This window comes from Sus scrofa, chromosome 13, assembly GCF_000003025.6.
Source record: "Sus scrofa isolate TJ Tabasco breed Duroc chromosome 13, Sscrofa11.1, whole genome shotgun sequence".
Classification (NCBI taxonomy): Eukaryota; Metazoa; Chordata; class Mammalia; order Artiodactyla; family Suidae; genus Sus; species Sus scrofa.
In genome coordinates, this window is record NC_010455.5 from 147485964 (window position 1) to 147510151 (window position 24188).

At 34.5% G+C, this 24188-nt stretch overlaps 1 protein-coding gene across 2 annotated transcripts; it reads right to left on the reverse strand.

The window, feature by feature from the left end:
- Positions 2–22842, reverse strand: LOC100517427 (OX-2 membrane glycoprotein-like). 2 transcript variants are annotated; one of them, XM_021070386.1, is made up of 7 exons: positions 22688–22819; positions 20395–20507; positions 17589–17927; positions 16549–16848; positions 14753–14855; positions 12782–12866; positions 2–178 (listed from the first exon to the last, which is right to left on the reverse strand). In XM_021070386.1, the coding sequence occupies exons 3-6, from the start codon at positions 17830–17832 to the stop codon at positions 12791–12793; spliced, it is 723 nt and encodes a 240-aa protein (XP_020926045.1). In that variant the 5' UTR covers positions 17833–17927; positions 20395–20507; positions 22688–22819; the 3' UTR covers positions 2–178; positions 12782–12790. The 2 variants fall into 2 exon arrangements, with proteins under 2 accessions (XP_020926045.1, XP_003483369.1); XM_003483321.4 differs by lacking the exon at positions 20395–20507 and having other exon boundaries at positions 22688–22842.

Sequence of the window (24188 nt, forward strand, 5' to 3'; positions counted from 1 at the left end):
ATGTATATTTACTTTTATTCAGAAACAAAGTATATATTTAAACCATCAATGTTGGAATGAGCTCTCCTTTCAGGATGTGACTGGGTTTTTTCTTTCCTGTGAGAGAAAAATCTTTTTCTTCCATTTGCATTGAGGATGAGGATTCTTCTTTTTCTGACAAGTTCCAGAGTCCTCGGATCTTAAAACAAACAAAAAAGCACAAACAGGTCAATGAAGTGTTCAATTCCTGAAGCCTTTTCTGTTTTCCTGCCACCACCTCTCTGATAAAGAGCTGGGACTGAGCTTTTACTCAGGGATCCGTGGGGTTGCAAGTCCCAAGTCTGTAAATAAAATAATGACTGATTTTTTTCCCCCTAGAAAAACAGACACATATTGAAAAGATTCATGGAGTGGCAAACAGGATACATAAGAGAAAGTCAGTTTATAGACATATTATGGTAAAATTAAGATCAGATTAAGGAAATCAAAGAAAAATTCAGAAAATTTCAAAAATGACAAGTAGAGACATCAAGGAAAAAGAATCAAAGTGACTTTAAATGTCACAAGGTAGTGATGGATGCAAGGAGACGAGTTCATTTTCAAATATTGAAGAAAAATAATTCTGAATTCTACTTTGTCTTTTATAAATATTGCTACAAAGGTATATTTAAAAATACCTCAGGCGTTCCTGCTGTGGCATAGCAAGTTAAGGATCCAGTTGTCTCTGTGGCAGTGAGGGTTCCATCCCCAACCCAGGCACAGTGGGTTAAAGATCTGCTGTTGAAGCAGCTATGGCCGGGATTCAATCCCCGGCCCCGGAATTTTTGTATGTTGTGGAAATTCCATAAAATATAAAAATAAAACCCCTTTAAATATTCTGATTAAATGTACTATTCATAGAGGAAAGTGCATAGATCATAAGTACTGCAATATGAATTGTCATAAACATACTTGCATTGCCAGAAGCAGATTAAAATTGAATCATTCTTATCTCTCCAGAGCCTGTCCTGCTGTCTTTGCCTACCCTTCCTGTCACTACCACCGGCCAGTCACCCTCTTACCTTTAATATTATCAACTAGGCTTGCCTGTTTGTCAACTTTATATTAATATCATAGGGTATGTCCTCATTTATGTCTTGGTTCTTTCACTCAACCATAGAATTTAAAAATTCATCCATGTTGTTGCATGTGGTTGTAGTTCTTTCATTCTCACTGCTATATTCTATCCCACTCTAAATGCTACAATTTATTTACTGTACCGTTACTAGACATTTGTTTGTTTTCCATTTTGAGGTTATTTTTTGTAGTGGCACTATAAACAATCTTTTTTTTTTTTTTTTTTTTTCCTTTTTAGGGCTGCACCCATGGGTATATGGAGGTTCCCATATGAGGAGGTCTAATCCAAGCTATAGCTGCTGGCCTAAGCCACAGCCACAGCCACACGGGATCCTTAACCCTTAACCCACCGAGTGAGGCCAGGGATCAAAGCCGCAACCTCATGGTTCCTAGTTGGATTCGTTCCCGCTGGGCCACGACGGGAACTTCTAAACAATCTTTTACTTGGCTTTTCCTAAACATATGTACACCATTCTGTTAGATTATTATTTTTTGGTTTTTCCCAGTTTTATCTTTTCCTATCACTTTATTTTTAATCTTTCTCTATTCTTTTTCTCCCCCAAGTTTTTAGATAATATTTCGCTGGACACCAATTTTAAAATCTACTGAAATATTCTGTCTTAAATTTTATAAGCAAAATATTATAAAATGATAGGATTAAAAAAAGATTTTCTTAAGCACATAATCTCAGAACATTTATTACATCAAAACTCTCCTTAAAAATAGTTTCAAAAAGAGTATTCTAGAAAAAAGAAAAATTCATCCAGGAGAAGTCTCCATAGAAAGAGATACAGAAAGGGTAAATAATATCAAAATTTATAATTGCTTAAAAAAAGCCAAGATTCCCCCAAATTGTATCTCTGTAATAAAATAATTCAACAATTCTAAACTACATGGAAGGTTTTAGGTAAGGGGCTGGGTAGTAAGATTATGAGAGTAGGTGAGAATCATGCCAAGATGTATATGTTTAAGAAATAGACATAAAAAATTTAGGTTATTAGTAAGGGGAAAATATCAGAAGAATAATGTAAAATATGACTCCAACTAACCAAAGAACATTTAACTTAATGAAAGACAGCATAGGAGAAAAGGGAAAAATGTTACCAATATGAAATATGAAGGTAAAAAAGTGGAAAAAGTCCTGTTATATTAGTAATTATGACATGTATGAATAAGTTAAAAACCCCAAAGATAGCCACTTGGGATATGGAAGGATGATCAAAAGTGGGGAGAAAAAAATCCTTACCATCATGGAGTATATATATATATTTTTTTTTTGTCTTTTGTTGTTGTTGTTATTGTTGTTGCTATTTCTTGGGCCGCTCCCTCGGCATTATTGTTGTTGTTGTTGCTATTTCTTGGGCCGCTCCCGCGGCATATGGAGGTTCCCAGGCTAGGGGTTGAATCGGAGCTGTAGCCACCGGCCTACGCCAAAGCCACAGCAACGTGGGATCCGAGCCGCGTCTGCAACCTACACCACAGCTCACGGCAACGCCGGATCGTTAACCCACTGAGCAAGGGCAGGGACCGAACCCGCAACCTCATGGTTCCTAATCGGATTCGTTAACCACTGCGCCACGACGGGAACTCCAAAACTTTATTTTATTTTATTTTATTTTTTGTCTTTTGTTGTTGTTGTTATCCATCATGGAGTATAAACACTGCTAATAAAAATTCTTTGGAGAAGTTCCTGCTGTGGCGCAGTGGGTTAATGATCTGGTATTGTCTCTGTGGCGGCATGGGTTTGATCCCTGACCTGGAACTTCCATGCACCATGGGTGCAGCTGAAAAAAAAGTTTATTTGGACAAGAAGAAATGTACTTATACAATTTAATATTTTGCAAAAAAGGGGAAAATAACATTTAAAATTCTTGGACAAATTTAAAGGAGCACTCAGAGCTAATTTATCACTTTAAGTAGATACATCAGATACTAATGCTGGACAAAAGAAGCAAATAGTGAACTCAGTGAAATAAGAAGGACATAATAAAATTACAGGCAAAAATCAATAAAAAGGAAAAAATTGAATAAATATAAAAGGATCTTTTTCTAGAGATTTATTGAACAAATCTATGCTAAGATTTACAAAGAAAAATAGAAAATAAAAAGAAACAATATAGAATAAAAGGTTAGAAATAATACTGATAAAATAAATAGAAAATAACAAGATATTATAAACAATCGTATCAATTTGAAAACTTTTGCAAGATGCAAAAAATTCTGAAAGTTACAGATTGCTCATAAGAATTTTAAAATTGGTGTTTTAACAATATAAAATCTTCCAATTCATGAACATGGAATGCTGTTCCATTTGTTTTATCTTCTTTAATTTATTTCAGTCATGTTTTGTAGTTTTCACTTTACAATTCCTTTTCTTAATCTTTTTTAAAAATTAAGGTATAGTTGATTTATAATGTTGTGTTAATTTCATGGATGCTAGTCAGGTTTGTTAACTGCTGAGCCACATGGGAACTCCTGTGTTAATTTCATACTAACAAGGTTTACAGCAAAGTGATTCAGTTATATATAATATATATTTTAATATATTATATATACATTCTTCTTCAGATTCTTCTCCATTATAGGTTATTACAAGATATTGAATATAGTTCCCTGTGTCTACAGTAGGTCCTTGTTATTGATCTATTTATTTTAGTAGTATGTATAAGTTAATTCCAAACTCCTAATTTATCTCTCGCCCCTCCACTCCACTATCCTCTTTGGTAACCACAAGTTTATTTTCTATGTCTATATTCTGTTTTGTAAATAAGTTCATTTGCATCATTTTTTTTTTAGATTCCATAAGACATTAGTGATATCATATGATATTTGGCTTTTCTGTCTGACTTACTTCACTTAATATGATAATCTTTACAATTATTAACCTCCTTACGTATATTTCTAAGAATTTTATTCCTTTTGATGCCATTATAAATTATTTTTCCTAATTTCCTTTTCATATAAGGAAATTGTTGTTGGTGTAAAGAAACACAACTAATTTTTGTATGTTAATTTCATATCCTGTAACTTTACTGAATTTGTTTTAATGGGTTTTTTTTTTTTGAAGTCTTTAGGGTTTTCAATATAAGATCATGTCATCTGCAGAGACAATTTTACTTCTTCCTCACTGATTTCTATGCCTTATATTTCTTGTTCTTGCCTAATTGCTCTAGGTAGGACTTCCAATATTATACAAGTGGCAACAAGGGCATCCTTGCCTTATTCCTGATCTTGGAGGTAAAGGTAAACCTTTTAGTTTTTCATTGTTGAGTGTGATATTAGCTATGGGCTTTTCATATATGGCTTTTATTATGTTGAGATACTTTCTTTCTATTCATGGTTTGTTCAGAGTTTTTATCATGAAGGTGTATTCAATTTTGTCAAATCATTTTTTTACAATGTTTTGAGATGATCATATGATTTTTATTCTTTATTCTGTTAACATAAAGTATCACATTAATTAATTTTCAGATATTAAACCTTCCTAGCATCCCAAGGATAGATCCCACATGGTCATAGTACATGATCAATTTACCTATTTATTTTTGTTTAGTTTATTCATTTATATATTTATTTCTACCTATTTTCTTGAGATATAATAGACATACAACATGTATACGTTTATGATGTACAGAATAATGATTTGACTTACATGCATCATGAAATAATTACTACAATAAATTAGTAAAGATCCATCATCTCATATAGATAACAATAAAATAAAAAGGAAAAAAAATTTTTCCTTGTGATGAGAACGCAGTATTTACTCTCTGAATGACTATTGTATGTAACATAGAGCAATGGTACTTATATTTATCACATTGAGTATTACTTCGCTAGTATTTGTTTATCTTATAACTGGAAATTCATACCTTTTGACCAGCTTTATCCAATTCCCCTCCCTCCACCTCCCTACCTGTGGTAACCACAGATCTGATCTCTTTGTCTATAAGCTTGTTTGTTTGCTTATTTTTGGTGTATAATAGACCCACAACAGTTCCTAGTGCACAACAAGGTGATTTGTTCATTCATTACAAAATGACTACCACATTATGTCTTGTTACCATCTAGACCATACAAAGATATTACATAATTATTGACCATATTCCCCTCACTATACCTTTCATACCCTATGAGTCTTTATTGTGTAACTAGAAGTTTGTATTTCCTAATATCACTCAGGTATTGCTCTCATCCACCTACACTATCCCCTCAGGCAACCATTTGTTTGTTCTCTGCATCTGTGACTGTTTCTTCATTATGTTCTTAAGTTTTGTTTTGTTCTTTTTTTTTTTTTTCAGATTCTACATATAAGTGAAGTCAAATGGTTTTTCTCTGTCTGACTTATTTCACTTAGCATAATACCATCTAAGCCCATCCATATTGTCACAAATAGCGAGATTTCACTGTTTTATGGCTGAGTAGTATTTCATTGTGTGTGTATATATATATATACATACATATACAAATTCTTCTTTATTCATTCATCTATCAATGGGACCTTAGGTTGCTTCCATATCTTGACTATTGTAAATAATGCTTTAATGAATATATGGGTGTATTCATATTTTCAAATTAGTGTTTTAATCTTCTTTGGATAAATACTCAGGAGTAGAATTTATTGTTCATATGGTAGTCTTATTTTTAATTTTTTGAGGAACTTATATACTATTTTTCATAACGGCTATATGAACTTACATTTCCACAAAGGTGCTTTTTTTCTCTACATCCTTGCCAACATTTATTATCTTTTTGATAATAGTCATTCTAACAGGTGCGAGTTGATATTTCACTGTGGTCTTGAGTTACATTTTCTTAATGATTAGCGATGTTGAGCTTGATGTCATGTGCCTGTTGGCCATCTGTATGTCCTTATTTGGAAAAGTATCTATTTCAGGTCCTATGCCCATTTTTAAATATGGTTGTTTATTAATTCATTTATTTTGATGGTGAGTTATATTAATTCTTTGTCTATTTTGGATATCAACACCTTATCGGATTTATCGCTTGAAAATATCTTCTCCGCAAATGTAGATGTCCTTTTCATTTTGATAGTTTCCTTCACTGTGCAAAAGCTTTTTAGCTTTTTAGTTTGATGTAGTTCCATTTATTTATTTATTTTTGTTTTGTTTCTCTTGCCTGAAGTGACAGATCCAAAAAAAAATTTGCTAAAACTGATATCAAAGAGCCAACTTCCTATGTTTTCTTATAGAAAGTTTTATGATTTTGAGTTTTACATTTATATCTTTAATCCATTTTTTTTAGTTTATTTTTGTATATGGTGTGTGAAAGTAGTCTACTTTGATTCTTTTGAACATAGCTATCCAGTTTTCCCAACACAATTTATTAAAGAGGCCCTTTTTTCCCTATTTATATTCTTGCCTCTTGTGTCATGGATTAACTAACCATACAAATGTAGGCTCATTTCTGGGTTCTGATTCTGCTTCATTGATCTATGTGTTTGTTTATGTGCTTGTACCACATTGCATTCATGACTATAGCTTCATAGTACAGTTTGAAATAAAGGAGTGTGATACCTCCAGCTTTTTTCTATTGTTTCATAAAAAGTAACTATTTGGGGTTCTCATGTTTCCAAACAAATTTTAGAATTATTTGTTTTAGTTCTTTGAAAACTGCCATTAGTATTTTGATAGGCTTTGCATTGAATCTGTAGATTGCCTTGCATAGTATGATCATTTAAACAATATGAATTCTTTCAATTCATGAACATGGTACTTCTTTCCGTATGTTTGTGTCATCATCAATTTCTTTATCAGCCCCCTATAGTTTTTCAAATACAGTTTTTTTTGCCTGCTTAGTTAGATTTATTCCTAGGTGTGGTATTCTTTTTGATGCAGTTGTAAACAGAATTGTTTCCTTAATTTCCCTTTTCAGTAATTCATTACCAATGTAGAGAAATGCAACAGATTTCTGTATATTAATTTTGTATCCTTAAACTTTACTGAATCCACTGATGAGTTTTAATAGTTTGTTGATGTCATATTTAGCATTTTCTATATATAGTATTATGTCATCTGCAAACAGTGACAGTTTTACTTCTTCCTTTCCAATTTGAATCCATTTTATTTCTTTTCTTGTTTGGTTGCTGTGGCTAGGACTTCCAATAATGTGTTGAAGAGAAGTGGAAAGAGTGATCATTCTTGTCTTGTTCTTAATTTTAAAGGAAATGCTTTTAGCTTTTTACCATTGAAGATGATGTTAGCTGCGGGCTTGTTGTATGGTCTTTATGAAAAGTGTGTTCCCTCTTTGCCCACTTTGTTGAGTTTTTATCATAAATGGATATTGAATTTTGTAAAAGCTTTCTCTACATCAATTGAGAAGATCGTATGTTTTTTATTCTTTGATTTGTTAATGCAGTGTATCACATTGATTGATTTGGAGACATTGTACCATCTTTATATCTCTGGGATAAATCCCACTTTATCACAGCATATGATATTTTTAATGTTGAATTTGGTTTGTTAATATTTTGTTGAGTAGAAGTTCCCATCATGGCTCAGTGGAAACAAATCTGACTAGCACTCATGAGGAAGAAGTTCGATCCCTGGCCTTGCTCAGTGGGTTAAGGATCCGTCATCGCCATGAGCTGTGGTGTAGTTCACAGATGCACTTGGATCCTGCATTGCTGTGGCTGTGGTATAGGCCAGCAGCTGTAGCTCTGAATCAAACCCTAGCCTTGGAGACCCCATATGCCATGGGTGTGGCCCTAAAAAGACCAAAAAAAATTTTGTTGTTGAGTAAATTGCATCTACGTTCATCAGTGATATAGGTCTATAATTTCTTTTTATATGATATTTCGTACCATTTAGGTATCCAGGTGAAGCTGGCTTCATAAATGAATTCAGAAGCATTCCTTCCTCTGTAATTTTTTGAAATAATTTGAGAAGGATAAATGTTAACTCTTCTGTAAATGTTTAGTGGAATTTACCTGTGATGCTGTCTGGTTCTATTTCTTCTTGTTTCAGTCTTGGGAGATTGCACATTTCTAGGAATTTGTCAATTTTTTTTTTTAGATTGTCCATTTTATTGGCATATAATTGTTAGTAGTAGTCTTTAAGAGCCTTTGTATTTTTATGGTGTCCACCTTTATATCTTTAGTTGTAGAAGATCTTTTCTACTAGTCTTTAGTGATCCTCATTGATAGCTGCTTCTAGATTGTCTTAATTTTGGTGTGCCCTTGGGAGGAGCTTGAGGTCTTCCTCCACTACCATCTTGGCCAAGTCTAAGCCTGTTTGAGCCTTTAAATGTGATGCTAAATTCAGTTCATTGGTATTTTGTTGAGGATTTTTGCAATATATATATTTGTTAAGGATATTATCCAGTAGTTTTTCTTATCTTGTAGTGTCTTTGTCTGGCTTTGGCATCAATGTAAATCTGGTCTAATGAGTTTAGAATTATTTCCTCTTTTTAAATTTCTTGAAAGAGTTTGAGAAGTATTGACATTAATTCTTGTTTAAATGTTTGGTACAATTGTATAGTGAAGCCATCTGGTCCCAGATTTTTTTTGTTGGAAGGTTTTTGGTTACTGATTCAATTACCATACTAATTATAGGTCTGTTTAAACTTCCTACTTCCTCATAATTTATTGTTGATAACTTTTATGCTTCTAGGAATTATCTATTTCTTCAAGGTTTCCAGTTTTTTGGCATGTAGTATTTCACATGATCCTTTTTATTTCTATGCACCGGTCCTAATATCTCTTCTTTCATTTCTGATTTTATCTATCTTCTCTCTTTTTTTCCTAGTCTAATTGTTTTTCAATTTTGTTTATCTTTTTAAAAGCCAACAATTAGTTTTGCTGTTTTTTTCTGTTACTCTATTTTCTATTTAATTTAATCTTGTAACCTCATTCTGTTAACTTTGGGCTCAGTTTTTTCTTCTTTTTATAGCTCCTTAAGGAATAGAATTAGCTTTTTTAAATGTAATACCTACCAAAATTCCCATGGTATTTTTTTACATAAATATAAAAAGAAATTATATGATTCATTTGAAAGACAAAAACACTATGAATAGCCAAAGTCAATCTTAAAAAGAAGAAGAAATCTGGAGCATAATACTTCCTAATTTCAGAATATAGTACAAAATTACAGTAATCAAAACAATATGTAACTGGGGTAAAGACAGATATACACATCAATGGAATAGAATAGAGAACTCAGAAATAAATGCACATGTATACAATCTTTGACAAGGGTTCTAAGAACATATGATAGGGAAAGGATTGTATCTTGAACAAATGATTTTCATGTGCAAAAGATTGAAATTGGACCCTTAATTTACACTATAGAGAAAAGTCAACTCAAAATGAATTAAAGACTTATATGTAAGACTTGAAACTGTTCAACTCCTAGAAGAAAACATAGAGGAAAAATTTCATGACATTGAGTCTTGGCAATGATTCCATAGATGTGATGCCAAAAACACAGGCCACAAAAGTAAATCCATGGAACTATATCCATCTAAGAAGCTTCCATAAAGCAAAGAAAGCAATCAACAGAGTGAAAGGGCTACCTACAGAATGTAAGAAATGCTTCCAGGAGTCCTTAAGAGTCATAAAATCCATCACAAGCATGAAAATGTTATTTGTCATTGTCATTGATGACATTTAAAACTATAACTTATTCATGTGTTTTCCAGATATGGAACAGGAAATAATTGCTCAGATATACAGGCAAGTAGCTCCAGGATAGGCAATGACATTTGGTCAGTGTCAGGGTTTGTCCTCCACCTGAATCTTGGAAGTCTTGCCTCAGCCCCAAAGTGCTTGCACGTGAGACTGTTCTGAGCCCCTGATCCTTATTTCTTCCAATTATAGTCACATCAGCTGGCTAATGAGTTTTTAAAACTAGTTTTCATTTTATTTAGGGCATGTTTCCAGACATGTTTTTAATTTAATAATGCTAGTGATAAATGATAACATGACCTTGGAAAATATCTTTTTGCAGACCATATAACTGGTAAGGTTAATCTCCAAAACATACAAATGGCTCCTACAACACGCACAAAGAAGCAAAAAAAACAAAAAAAAACAAAAAAAAACCCTAATAATCCAATGAATAAACAGGCTAAGAATTTGAACGACTACTTCTCCAAAAAAACGATGCTGTAACAGGTATATGAGAAAATGGTCAATATCACTAGTCATCAGAGAAATGCAAATCAATGCCACTGTGAGATATCACCTGACATCTATCAGGGTGGCTATTATCAAAAATCCAAAGACTATAAATAAGTGTTGGTGAGGATGTAGTGAAATTGGAACATTTGCTTGCTATTGTTAGGAAGGCAAAACAGTGCAGCCACTGGAGAAAACATTATGGAAGTTTCTCAAACAATTTAAAATAGAACCACATATGACCCAGTCTCACTTTTGGGCAATTATCCGAAAGAATTGAAATTAGGATCTCAAAGAGATACTTCTGTGTTCACTGCAACACTATTCATTAGCCAAGGTGTAGAAACAACCTAAATATTCATCTGCAGAAGAAAGGATAATGTAATATTATGTATATACATACTGGAATACTATTCAGCCTTAAAAAGAAGGAAATTCTGCAATATGTGACATCATAGATGAACTTCATGGGCACTATGCTAAGGAAAATAAGCCAGTCACAAAAGACAGATCCTGTGCTGTTCCACTTATGTGAGGTATCTAAAACAGTCAAATTCATATAATCAGAGTGTGAAAATGTAGTTGCCAGGGGCTGGGGACAGAAAAGAATGGAGAATTACTAGCCAGTGGGCATAAGTTAAACAACATGAATTAGTTCTAGAAATCAGCCCTACAACATTGTACCATTAATCAACAATATTATATTGTACACTTAAAACATTAAGAGGGTAGATGTCATGTTGTGTTCTTACTACAGAAAAATAAAATGTTAAGAAATAGAAATAAAATGATGACAATCATAAAAAATTTAAGTTTGAATAAGCCAATAATTTTGAAAGGAACTCAAATGAAATCAAAGAATTCCCCTGCCAAAAAATCCATAGATCCAGATGGTTGTTACAGAATAGAAATCTCTGATCGTATACATGTTTCTAAAAGGAGAAATACTATATGACTAGGCTCTTTCTTTGAGTGTTAATTTCAAAATCTTAATTTGAAACTTCTATTTAAAAGCCAAGGAAAGAGGAGTCAAAAAAATAAAAATATAGTGCTGTTTTACTTATAAAGCAAACAAAAGGAGTTCCCATTGTGGCTTAGTGGGTTAAGAACCAGGCTAGTATACATGAGTATGCATGTTTGATCCCTGGCTTTGCTCAGTGGGTTAAGGGTCCAGCATTGCTGCAAGCTGCATCATAGATCATAGAGGTGGCTCTGATCTGGTGCTGCCATGGCTATGGCATAGGCCAGCAGCTGCAGCTCTGATTTGACCCCTAGCCTGGGAACTTCCATATGTCACAGGTGCAGCCCAAAAAAGAAGGAAAGAAAGAAGGAAAGGAAGGGAAGGGAAGGAAAGAAGGAGAAAAAACTCCCAGAAGGGCTGAGTATTAGAAAAGTCTGTTAAAGTAATTTATCATATAATGAACTGCTTTAGAAAGTTCATGTCACTATCTCAACAGGTACAAAAAATTACTTCTTATATGATAAAACCACAGAAAGTGGAAATAATGAAACATCTCCTAAACTTGATAATATGCTTAACGGCCAAACACTACAGCAAATATCATACTTGGAGAAATTTTAGACATGATTAGTAAATTCAGAAATGTTTTAAAGCAAATAATGTCATTACCTACAATGGAAAAATCTTTAGAACAACACAAAAACTTTGAATTAATAAAGAGTTTAGCAAGGTTTCCGGCTACAAGTTAACTTGCAAAATCCATAACTGTGCCTAAGCCAGTAATAACCAGCTATACAATTTCATTTAAAAAATAAGGTATCATTCAATATAACAAGCAAAATAAAAGTATCAAGGAAATAACTTAGCAAAAATTTCACCAAACCAACAGAGAGAACATTTTAAAGCTTTCCCAAAAGACATTCAGAAAGACTTGAATAAAAGGATAACATATTCATGAGTAGAACAAATTACACTGTAAAGATAGCAATACTTCCAAATTAAATTAATTTACAAATTCAATGTAGGACCAACCACAATTCCAGCTTTATTTTTTAAGAACTTAATAATAAACTTATTTCATGATATATGTGTATGTTTGTGTATTCCTGAATTGAAATATCCAGTTAAAAAAGAAAAAAGGGAAATCTCTTCTTACCATGTGTTAACACATAACAAAAGATGATAGCAATATCATGAATATATATTCATGAAAAAACAAAAACATTAAACTGTGGAACAAAAGTTCCACCTGAGAGAGCTAGAAATAAATCTCATCAGTAAGGAAAGGAAAGATGGTATAGTAGTTGACCTTAGGAAATCCAGATCATTATATGATGAAATCAACATTATGGTATCATCTACCTTATGTATAAAGGTTTAAGGATCTAAACAGAAAATAGAAAAATATGAAGCTAATAAAAATGATTATATTTTTGTGAATTTAGGTGGATGAAGACCCCACTGATTCATGAAACTGGATATATAAATAAATCTTTTTTATTTATTTTTAAAATAATAACTGCTGCCTTTAAATGGATGGTTTCATATAGAAGTATACACAACTACAAAATCATACATCTTCCAGTTACCTGTGTCCATTAGGGTGTGTGGTCCATTAGTGCGCCCATGTCAGGCTGTTTCAGCTGACATGTGGTTTCACTCCCATTCTCAGACCTAGAGATACAAAGACTGATTTTATCCATAAGATGAATATAACCCAAACTCTCCCCCTAACGGCAGTACATTGTAAGAGCATGCTATGAATAAAAAATTAGGAGATTCAGACTCTTTTGACAGATCAAAATATCCTTTCAATAATTTTTTTTGTATTTTTTTTAGGACCATACCAGCACATATGGAAGTTCCCAGGCTAGGGGTCCGATGGAGCTGTAGCTGCTGGCCTATGCCATAGCCAACAGCAACACTGGATCTGAGTCTTGTCTGTGACCTATACCACAGGTCACTGCAATCCTTAACCCACTGAGCAAGGCTAGGGATCAGACCCCCATCCTCATGGACACTAGTCAGGTTCATTACTGCTGAGCCACAACAGGAACTTCCTCAATAATATTTTTGATCATTGATTTTTTTTTTTTTTTTTGCTGTACCCACAGTATGTAGAAGTACCCAGGTCAGGGGTTGAATCAGCACCAAGCCACTGCAGTCACAGCACCCGATCCTTAATCTGCTGAGTCACAAGAGAACTCCTGATCATTTATTTTTAATAACATTTTGATATGGTTTGTCTTCTTGGGGAACATGCTCACTATACAGCCAAATTTATACCTCTAGTCCTTATCTACTCTGTAAATTCCAGATTCATAAATTTGGATTCTTGCACTCTCTTGTTTTAAGTACTTCAATGGATTGATACTGCAGACAGTTAAAAACCCAAATGTCTTTCCAGGCCTGTGGGTCTTACCTGTTCAGGCCCCCATTTCTATTTCTAAACAATTGTTGTAGTCACACTGACCTTCTCATTTTCCTTGGGACACTCCAAGCTCATTCCCACTTGGGGACTATACTAACTCTTTTTTTTGTTCTAGAACACTTTTTGCCCAGAATTTTACTCACAACTTTTTTTTTTTTTTTTTTTTTTTTTTTTTTTTTTGTCTTTTCTAAGGCCACACCTGTGGCATATGGAGATTCCCAGGCTAGGGGTCTAACTGGAGCTGTGGCTGCCAGCCTACATCAGAGACACAGCAATGTGGGATGCGAGCCTCATCTGCGACCTACTCCACAGCTCACAGCAATGCTGGATCTTTAACCCACTGATCGAGGCCAGGGATTGAACCCACAACCTCATGGCTCCTAGTCGAGTTGGTTAACTGCTGAGCCATGACAGGAACTCTGCAAGTTTTTTTTTTTTTTTTTTAACCCAGTTCTCAGTTTAAATATCACCTCCTCAAAAAGACCACTCAACATAAATTAACACATAATCTCTTTCAAATATATTACCCTACTTTATTTTCTAAATAATACTTATCAGTACCTGATATTTTCTCATTTCTTTGTGTCTTTCCTTGACTGCCTCTCCCTACTGAGACATAAGCTTCTGAAGGCAAAGAACTTGTTGGTTTTAGTTGTGACTCTGTCTCCCACATTAAGAACAATACACAGCAATATATGGATAACTGAATCTATATTTTATTATATTAGTCCTATAAGGTAAGATTGCTGCCATCTTACTATGGCTTTGTTGAGTAGATTTATTTCAGGTTTCCAATCTCAGCCTTTTTTTCACCACCTAGTGGTCTTCTGCCCACCAGCTGCCTGAAGTCCATATGTTCTCTCCTGTAAAATCTGCTCTCAAGAAAAAAATCTTAAACTCAATTTTTGTAAGCATAAATGATTATTAACAGCCTACCTTTATAACAATCCAAGTAGGGTATCATTTTAATAAGGATAAATCCCTGACTGCAAAAATTGCCAAGGATATGGAAAAAATTTTTCCGTGATGAATTTTTCCAGAGCTGTTGGAATTGTCTTTTCTTTTTAAATTGAAAACAAGTCCTATTTTATCTACCTTCCCTATCGAAACAAGGAGCAATACAACTTACTTTTTCTTTCTCTGAATAATACAGATGATGATAAATGAACTACATAGAACAGTGATGAATGCACCAACTTTAGGCAGCCAATTATAAGAAAAACCAGCAGTACCTGAAAAACAAAAACCAGAAACATGTTCTTTGGGATTATACTTCTTTTTATACATGGTACCACAATTTTGGTACCTTTAATCTGCCATGTTGTTGTGATTTACCATTGCTTTGTTGACATTCAAATTGATACTATAAAATTATTTGCCATATTCCTTTTCATAAAAGAATATATTAATATATATTCAAATTGAAGACAGATAATATTTATTATCATCCTAAAAGAAACATAAATTTGGAGTTCCCACTGTAATGCCATGGGATCAGAGGCATGTGTGGTTCTGGGACTCAAGTTCAATCCCTGGCCTGACAGAGGGTTAGGGATCCGATGATGCCACAGCAACAGCAGCTCAGATCTGGTCCCTGACTTGGAACTCCATATGCCATCAGGTAGCCAAAAAAAAGAAACATGAAATTAAAATAATGGTGGTAGAGGCAAGTGGGGGAATTGTTGGAGTTAAAGATTTATGGCACCTCTAAATTATTATTCTAGATTTGAGAAGATATTATTTCCTTAAAATAGGAAGAGAAAGGTCTGAATTAAAGCAATTTTACTTTATTTTATTTGCTTTTTAGGGCCACACCCATAGCATACGGAAGTTCCCAGGCTAGGGGTCAAATCAGAGCTACAGCTGCCGGCCTACACCACAGCTACAGCAACACAGGATCCGAGCCGAGTCTGTTACCTACCACAGCTCACAGCAATGCAGGTTCCCCGACCCACTGTGCGAGGCCAGGGATCAAATCCACATCCTCATGGATACTAGTTGGATACACTTCTACTGCACCACAATGGGAATTCCAGAATTAAAGCAATTTTAATTTGTAAAATTAATTTTAAATTGAAAAAGCAATTCAAAATTATAACTCTGATTGTCAAAAGAAGAAAAAATCTAATGAAAGCGTTTGAAGACAAATTTTAGAAACTCTTACAGATAGCCTAAAGAAAACGCTAAGTATTTTAATGCTTATGTAATTGAGATTTATCAAAAGAGACTATTAGATCGACAAGGTAAAGTCTCAAAGAAATGAGAAAATAGAGTTGAAGGATTTGAGTCTCCAAATTGAATGAGCTCCTCAAATGTCCATCATGTTAGAATATTTTTAAAAAGACAATAAAAACAGCACTAAGAAGTTTTGAAACTCTAAGAATAAAGAGAAGACACTATGTTACTAATAGGATACAGTGATACTTACTCTTACAAGTATCAGATTGACCTTTGACTTCTCATCAATAGTAATAGTAATAATAATAATAGTAATAATTGCTTTGCTGGTCAAAGCAATGGAGAAGTACTCTAGAATTTCTGAGGTCAGAAGGATGATTAAACTAAAGTTGTGTAACAGGCAAGACTTTCTATGGTGAATGAAACAAAAAACAGGTTTAACCTTGCTGTTGAAGGTTTCAGAGTTAAGCAGCAAAAGAACTATTTTGAGAAGAAAGGAATTATATTGAGAGGGGCAAAAGTTGAAGGAGCCTTAACATTGACTGTGGCAGAAATTCAGTGGAAGCACGTAAGGGAGATCAACTAAAATTTTGCCATGTAAGAACAGTTACGCCTGGAAGCAGGGCTGGGATATGTGATTCTTTTAACCACATGTATTACCTTGATTTACATTTTTAAAGATAGGTGACTACGGGAGTGAATGCTAGAGATAGATATCCACCCTTGTTGACTATTACGTCTACTTACATTCTTGTTTGACTGACAGAGGAATGATCTTCTCTTCATTCCTTAGAGGATGATCCATGTGCACAATCAGGTGTTGGATTCCTAAGGACCTCACAGTCTCCAAGGAGACGTTGTACATTTTAGTGATAGTAACTGTGCCATTGGGGTTCAGAGCAAGGGATTCCTCTGGTGGATTCATCAAGATTTGTAATGGGAACAGAGATATTTGAGGAGCAGGTTTTCCCACAGCTGAGTAAGTAAATCTAAGAAAATCTTCAGAGTCAAGATTGGACTGCAGTTCAGTTCTTAATTCAGATACAGCTGAGGCAAAAAAAGAGAAACAAAATTAACTATAAAAATGTCACCCTAGATTTCTACGGTGTTAAAGCTGGACTGCCCAAGGTTTTTATATAAAACTAGAATGTTGAAAACATGTCCATCTCAAATATCTCTCCTTGCATATTAAAAAACTTTCCATTTCCATCTTCTATACCCACTATCCTCCAATTTGAGAGGAACAGTTGGTATCTCATCCTTAAAATCATAGTATATAAGCTCCTAATACTTGAAGTTTATAGAAACACAATGAGGGACCACTATGATAACATCACCAGCCCTTCATTATTTTGTTAATTTGAAGATTGGGAAATCCTTATTCTCTTAGCATCCTCTTTTCCTCTCTTTCTCCTTCTCCACTGTTTCTTTTTCTTCTCCTCCCTTTCCCAATGAACATCCTGATGCCACTCATGAGATTTATCCAATGGATTAAAGCCAGTGCAGTGTAGTACAAAAAAAAAAAAAAAAAAAAAAAAAAAAAAAAAAAAAAAAGAAAAAAAGGTAGATGAAAGGGCAAAAGACCTACATGCCATGCCTGGTCTTGCACTGTGTAAAAATGGGCAAATCATGTAACCATCATTGTCTTCTGTTTTTCTCTCCTGTATAATAAAAGACTTGGCCTGAATGACCTCTATTACAGTCTTTCCTTCTCTAAAATTTTTCTCTGGATCTTATACAAAGACCACAACCCCATGATTTTGACTCCACATAAAACATTTATATACTTATAATGTTAAGGCAGATTTGTCCTCCGTGGCTTCCATGTGGGAATACATTGAATAGACATTTGTAGCAGGCTTCATCTTCAAATGTCACTTCACGGATAGTAATGAAGGAGGAATTGGGTTCAATGGCCTCACAGTGCAGCCGATCTGTATATGGGGGAAGAATCTTTTCTCCATATTTACTGCTATATGTGCCAATATTTTGCGGCAAAGAATCTTGGATCTTCTGCCAGGTAATTTGCATAACATCTGCTGGAGTTGTTAAATTGCAGAAAATTGTCACATTTTCTCCCAATACAGCTGTCTCATTATTATTGTGTTTTATCCTATGTAGATTACCTGAAAATAAAACCCAGTATGAATTGAGAAAAATGTACTTTCATATGAACCTAGACTTACTCCTATCATAGCACTGATCTCTTTATTTTATTTTTTTTTTTTTTTTTTTTTTTTTTTTTTTTTTTTTTTTTTTTTTTTTTTTTGTCTTTTGTCTTTGTTGTTGTTGTTGTTGTTGTTATTGTTGCTATTTCTTGGGCCGCTCCCGCGGCATATGGAGGTTCCCAGGCTAGGGGTTGAATCGGAGCTGTAGCCACCGGCCTATGCCAGAGCCACAGCAACGCTGGATCCGAGCCGCGTCTGCAACCTACACCACAGCTCACGGCAACGCCGGATCGTTAACCCACTGAGCAAGGGCAGGGATCGAACCCGCAACCTCATGGTTCCTAGTCGGATTCGTTAACCACTGCGCCACGACGGGAACTCCTGATCTCTTTATTTTATAATTATCTTTCTATTTGCCTCTCTTCCCCTATTAGAAACTAAACTCTCCTATCTTCTTATATACATATAAGAAGAAAACATAGGAGGAAATCTAGGTAACCTTGGGTTTGGTGATATTATGAAATACAAAACCAAAAGTATGATTCATGAATGAAAAAAAATTCACGAGTTGGACTTCATTAAAATTTTGTTTAGTGAAAGACAAGGTTATGAGAATATAAATATAAGCCACAAATTGGAAGAAAGTATTTGCAAAAATACATGTGATATAGGACTTTGTCTTAGGCCTTTCACACTGCTATAACAAAATATCAGACTGGGTGGCTTATAAACAACAGAAATTGATTTATCGCAGTTCTTGAAGTTGGAAGTCTAAGGTTAGGGTGCCAGTATGGTTGGGCAAGTTCTCTCTTACAATTTCTAGACTTCCCACTGTATCCTCACATGGTGGCAGGGACTAAAAAAGTTCTGTGGATCTTCCATAAGAGCACTAATCCCACTCATTAGGGCTCCACCTTCATGACTTAAACACCTCCCAAAGGTCCCACCTATAAAACCATTACCTTTGGGGATTAGGATTTCAGTATATGAATGGGGGTGGGGGTTGCATGAACATTTAGACCATAGCAGACTTGTTATGCAAAATATGCAAAAAAATAAGAAAACAACTTAATTAAAAATTAGGCAAAAATCTGAGCAGACACCTTTCCAAAGAAGATATACAAATGGCAAACAAGTACATTAAAAAATGCACAAAATCTTTTTGTCATCTGGAAATTGCAAATTAAAACAATAATGAGATCCTATTACATGTTTATTGGAATGGTTAAAAAAATTACAACCCCAAGTGCTGATGAGAACACGGCCAAAAAGAAGAACTTTCATTCACTGCTAATAGGAATGAAAAATAAAATGGTAGAGCTACTTTGGATGATAGTTGGACAGTTTCTTATAAAAATAAACATATCCTACCATATGATTCAGCAATTATAGACCTATGTTTTTACTCAACTTATTATAAAACTTATATCCACATAAAAATCTGCATGGACATGTTTATAGCAGCTTTATTCATAATCACCAAAAACTGAAAGCAACCAAGACGCCTTCAACAGGTGAATGAGTAAACAAACTATACATTTATACAACAGGATGTTTTTCAGCCATAAAAAGAAATGAGCTACCAAACCACAAAAGACATGAATAAACCTTAAAATGCATATTGCCAAGTGAAAGTAGCCAGTATAAAAAAAAAAAAGATACATACTATATGATTCCAATTATATGCCTTTCTCGAAAAGGTAAAACTATAGAAATAGTAAAATAGCAGTGGTGGCCGGGGGCGGGGGGGTGTTCAGTGGGGAGGGTTGAATGGGTGAGGAACAAGGGAGTTTTAGGGCTCTATTGTGTGTGATACCATAGTGGTCCACAAATGACACCCATTTGTCAAGATTTATAGCACATAAAGCAAACTCTTTTTGTCTTTTTTTTTTTTTTTTTTTGTCTTTTTGCCTTTTCTGGGACCACTCCCACGGCATATGGAAGTTCCCAGGCTAGGGGTCTAATCAGAACTGTAGCCACTGGCCTACGCCAGAGCCGCCTCAGCAACGAGGGATCAGAGCCGCATCTGCAACCTTCACCACAGCTCACAACAACGCCAGATCCTTAACCCACTGAGCAAGGGCAGGGAGCGAACCGGCAACCTCATGGCTCCTAGTTGGATTTGTTAACCACTGCGCCACTGGGAACTCCCACAAAGTAAACTTTAATGTGCATGATTTTAAAAAATTTAGGAGACTGAGGATCCCAAGGAGTGAAGGCTATAATCTGAAAATCTAATTTTATCATAAATGTATCCTATGTACACATAAGAATTGATAGTGTATACACTTAACATTATGTAATTAAAATGACATTTTTACCTCTGTGGTCTTCTTCACCAAAATTCATAACCACAGTCCAATCAAGAGAAAAACATCAGACAAATTTCAATAGAGGATAATTCTACAAAATACTTTACCAGTACCTCTCAAGATAGTTGAGTTTATCAGAAACAAGGAAATCCTGAGAAACTATCATAGTCAAAAAGAGCCTAAGGAGACATGACAGAGAAATGCAGTGCAGTATCCTGGATGGGATCTTTAAAGAGAAGAAGACTTTAGGTTAAAAACTAAGGAAATTTGAATAAACTGTGGACTTTAGTTATAAATAATATATCATATTTAATTTACTAATTATTACAAACGTACCATAGTAATGCAAAATGTTAATAATAGGACGAACTGAATAACAAGAATTTGGGAACCCTGAACTATCTTCTCAATTCTTCTGTAAGCCCAAGATTCTTCTAAAAAAATAAAACATTTTAAAGAAACAATCATAGTTCTATATATGTATCTTCAGTAATTAAATGGAAAATAAAAACTTGAAAGCAGCATTTACAATACCATCTCTGAATAAAAAGAAAAAAAATTCACAGAAATAACTCAATTGAAAGATACATAAAACTTCTCCACTAAAATCTATATAACATATCTAAAAAAACACCACAAATGAGTGGAAAGATACATTAGATCATAAGTAAGAAAAAGCATAAAAATATAAAACCTTTCCAAACTACTTCTATATTTATTTATTTATTTATTTATTGCTTTTTAGTGCTGCACCCATGGCATATGGAGGTTCCCAGGCTAGGGGTCAAATCGGACCTACAGCTGCCAACCCAACTTACAGCACATCCATGCAGAAATGCAGGATCCAAGCCACATCTGCGACCTACACCACAGCTCACGACAAGGCCAGATCCTTAACCCCTGAGCAAGGTCAGGGATCGAACCTCATGGTTCCTAGTCAGATTCATTTCCCCTGCACCACAATGGGAACTCCTCCAAACTGCTTTTAGATTTAATACAAATCTAATAAAAATTCAAGCAGTTTTGGAGTTCTTATTGCAATTTAGTTGGTTAAGGACCCAATATTGTCTCTGTGAGGATGTGGGTTCGAGCTCTGGCCTCGCTCAGTGGGTTAAGGATCTGGTGTTGTTGTAAGCTGCAACGTAGGTCACAGACGCAGCTTGAATCTGGTGTTGCTGTGGCTATAGCATAGGCCTGCACCTGCGGCTCCAGTTTGACCCTTAGCTTCGGAACTTCCAGATGCCATAGGTGTGGCCATTAAAAGAAAAAAAATTAAAGCAGTTTTTCAAAAAAGTTTTAATTCCTGAAATTGAAAATCTGATTCTAAAAAAAAAAAAAAAACAAAAAAAAAAACAAAGCAATAAACTGAAGACATAGTATTCAGACATAAAGCTAAAGTAATGCGATGTGATATGGATTCAAGGATAAGCAAATAGATTAAAATGATAAAATAGAGTCAGAAACAGACCCACACATATGTGGTCATTGGATATTTATGACAAATAGGACAGACACTACATAGGAATGGGAAAAAGATGATCTTTCCAATAAATGATAATGTGTAAATTGAATAACTCTTTGGAAAAATTATATATGGACTCTCATCTAAGACCAAAGACAAAAGTCTATTTCAAATGTATTCAAAGTTTAAATGTGAAAGATAAAGTACAGCTTTAAAAACAAAATATTATAGAACATTTGTTTGGCTGGATTAGCCAACGATTTCTTAAACAGGACACTTATCAACAGTTATTTGATGACTTATGAAGCTAAATTCAAATGACACTTCCCCCTGGGAAAAATCCTTAACTAGAAGTTATCATGATATTTTCCTCTGCTGTCCCTGTAGAACACCAGTTATTGCCTTTACCATGAACCAACCTATTTCAGATGGATCTGAGTTGAATATCTTTAATCAAATTATTTTTAAATGACTAAAAAATAAGAGGACTTGAATATTTATTAAATCTTTAATGGGTTTCAGGTGTACCTCAGTTTGTACTGATAATCAACCCCACAAAAAACCCCAACAGATTTGATAACAAAAATGAAAAACTTATTAATGACCAAGAATAATCTCAAAATAAGTCAAAATTCAAAAGCTAAAGGGCTGCAAGGAACACAAAACTAACAACTAACTAAACTTGCTCACTTGCTTTCAGCAGGTTTCTGGTTCTCTAGTTAGAGATACTTGGGCTCACTTCAGAAACAGAGCTCATTAAATTTCTTTCATTCTCTGTTTATGAAATCACTAATTTAAATATGCTCAACTTAAATGATTTGCTAGTTGCTGACAACTTGGATAGCTACCTGATTAACAAGCAAACCCAAATATAATATTAAAAAAAAGACCTGCAGCCTGGCATTTATTTGCCAAACAAATTTGAGAGAAAAAGTGAAAATTACCTGATCCTTGTACCCAGAGGGGAAGCATGAGGAGCTGGATAATAGGATGGAGTGGAAAGCCCATGAAACTTGACGATAAAATCTTCACTAACTTTCAGAATATTTCATTTTCTAACTGAACTTTGGAACTGAAATGGACCGTTTGGGTCCTTCCTGCTAAATCTGTTACTCAATAACTGCTTGTAAAAGTATATTAAGATATCTTGATTTTTTTAACTTCCTTGTCTGCCAATTCTATTTAGAGTCTTAAGTCTATGCATAGTATTTTACATAAACATATTTGTCTGTTCTGTAGTTGTCACACGATTCATACACAGTCTCAAAACTTACCTGCTAACTTGCAAGAAAATTTAATTTTAGCTCTCCTTTTAGGAGTGTTACTAACCTTTTCCCAGTCTTTTATGTCCTGTTATTTTGTACATAATGCATATCGAACTGGTGTATCCACAGTGAGGTCAAGTGAAAAGACCTCTTTTCACAGGGGTATGCTGTTTCTAAAAATCACCCCTCCTGTCCATCTCCTCAACAAGAACTGGAGTGGGAAAAATAAAAAATATGTTTCCTGTAAGATCGTTAAGCATTTTCAAAGTAAATACTATTTAGGAATTAAAATGAAAAAAAGTCATAAATCACTTTCATCTTCCTATAAATTTCTCTTTATATATATATTTTTTTAAACAGAGGAAAAGTACTCCTTGCCTTGTGCTTTTGGTTTCTTTTCTTTCTTCCTTAAATTCAAACACAGCCACCTGCTTATTGACTTTTTATACACATGAACTCATGCCAGCTTCCCCAGAATGTCTTCCTCCTGCTGGAATCCTAGAAAAGCAGTGCTCATTCTTTACCAGTTCACTGCATAATTTAACATGAACAATTCATTTGAGGTGAGGATATTTTTTTCCTCCAGCACTTCCATTATTGCTAGTTTAATGATTAGTTTCTTCTGGGCTATATGTCTTCTTTTACAAGTTGCCAGTAGTGATCTTTACCCAGAATTGCCCAGAAATATACCTAATTAGCCAAACCCACCCGGGGTGGGGAATTGAAACCAAGGACAGGACCTGGGTGGGGCAAACATTGTTCTCAAAGAATAGCAGTTGGACCTAGCTTCTCAGGAGTGAGAGCTTTAACCAGCCTCCAGTTAGTACACACATAGCCCTATATCCCCCACCCCCCCCACACACAGTACCCCCCCCCCAAAAAAACCATACCAATATGTACACACACAGAACACATTTTAGGCACTAAGCTATCTCTTTTCTATTTTGTCGTTCATATATCCCTATAAAAATTGCCTCCTCCACTTATAACTTCTCCCTCTGCTCCTGTCTCAGGAAAACAAAAGCCTCTATTGGCATGGATGGTCGCCATCCCCCACCCCATATACCAATATTCACCTCTTTCCTATGACTCTAAGTATTGGAGGTATTTCTTCCATGAACTCTCTTAAGACAAACCATTCCTCTAAATTTCATCTTCTAAGCCCACATGCTAAGTCCAC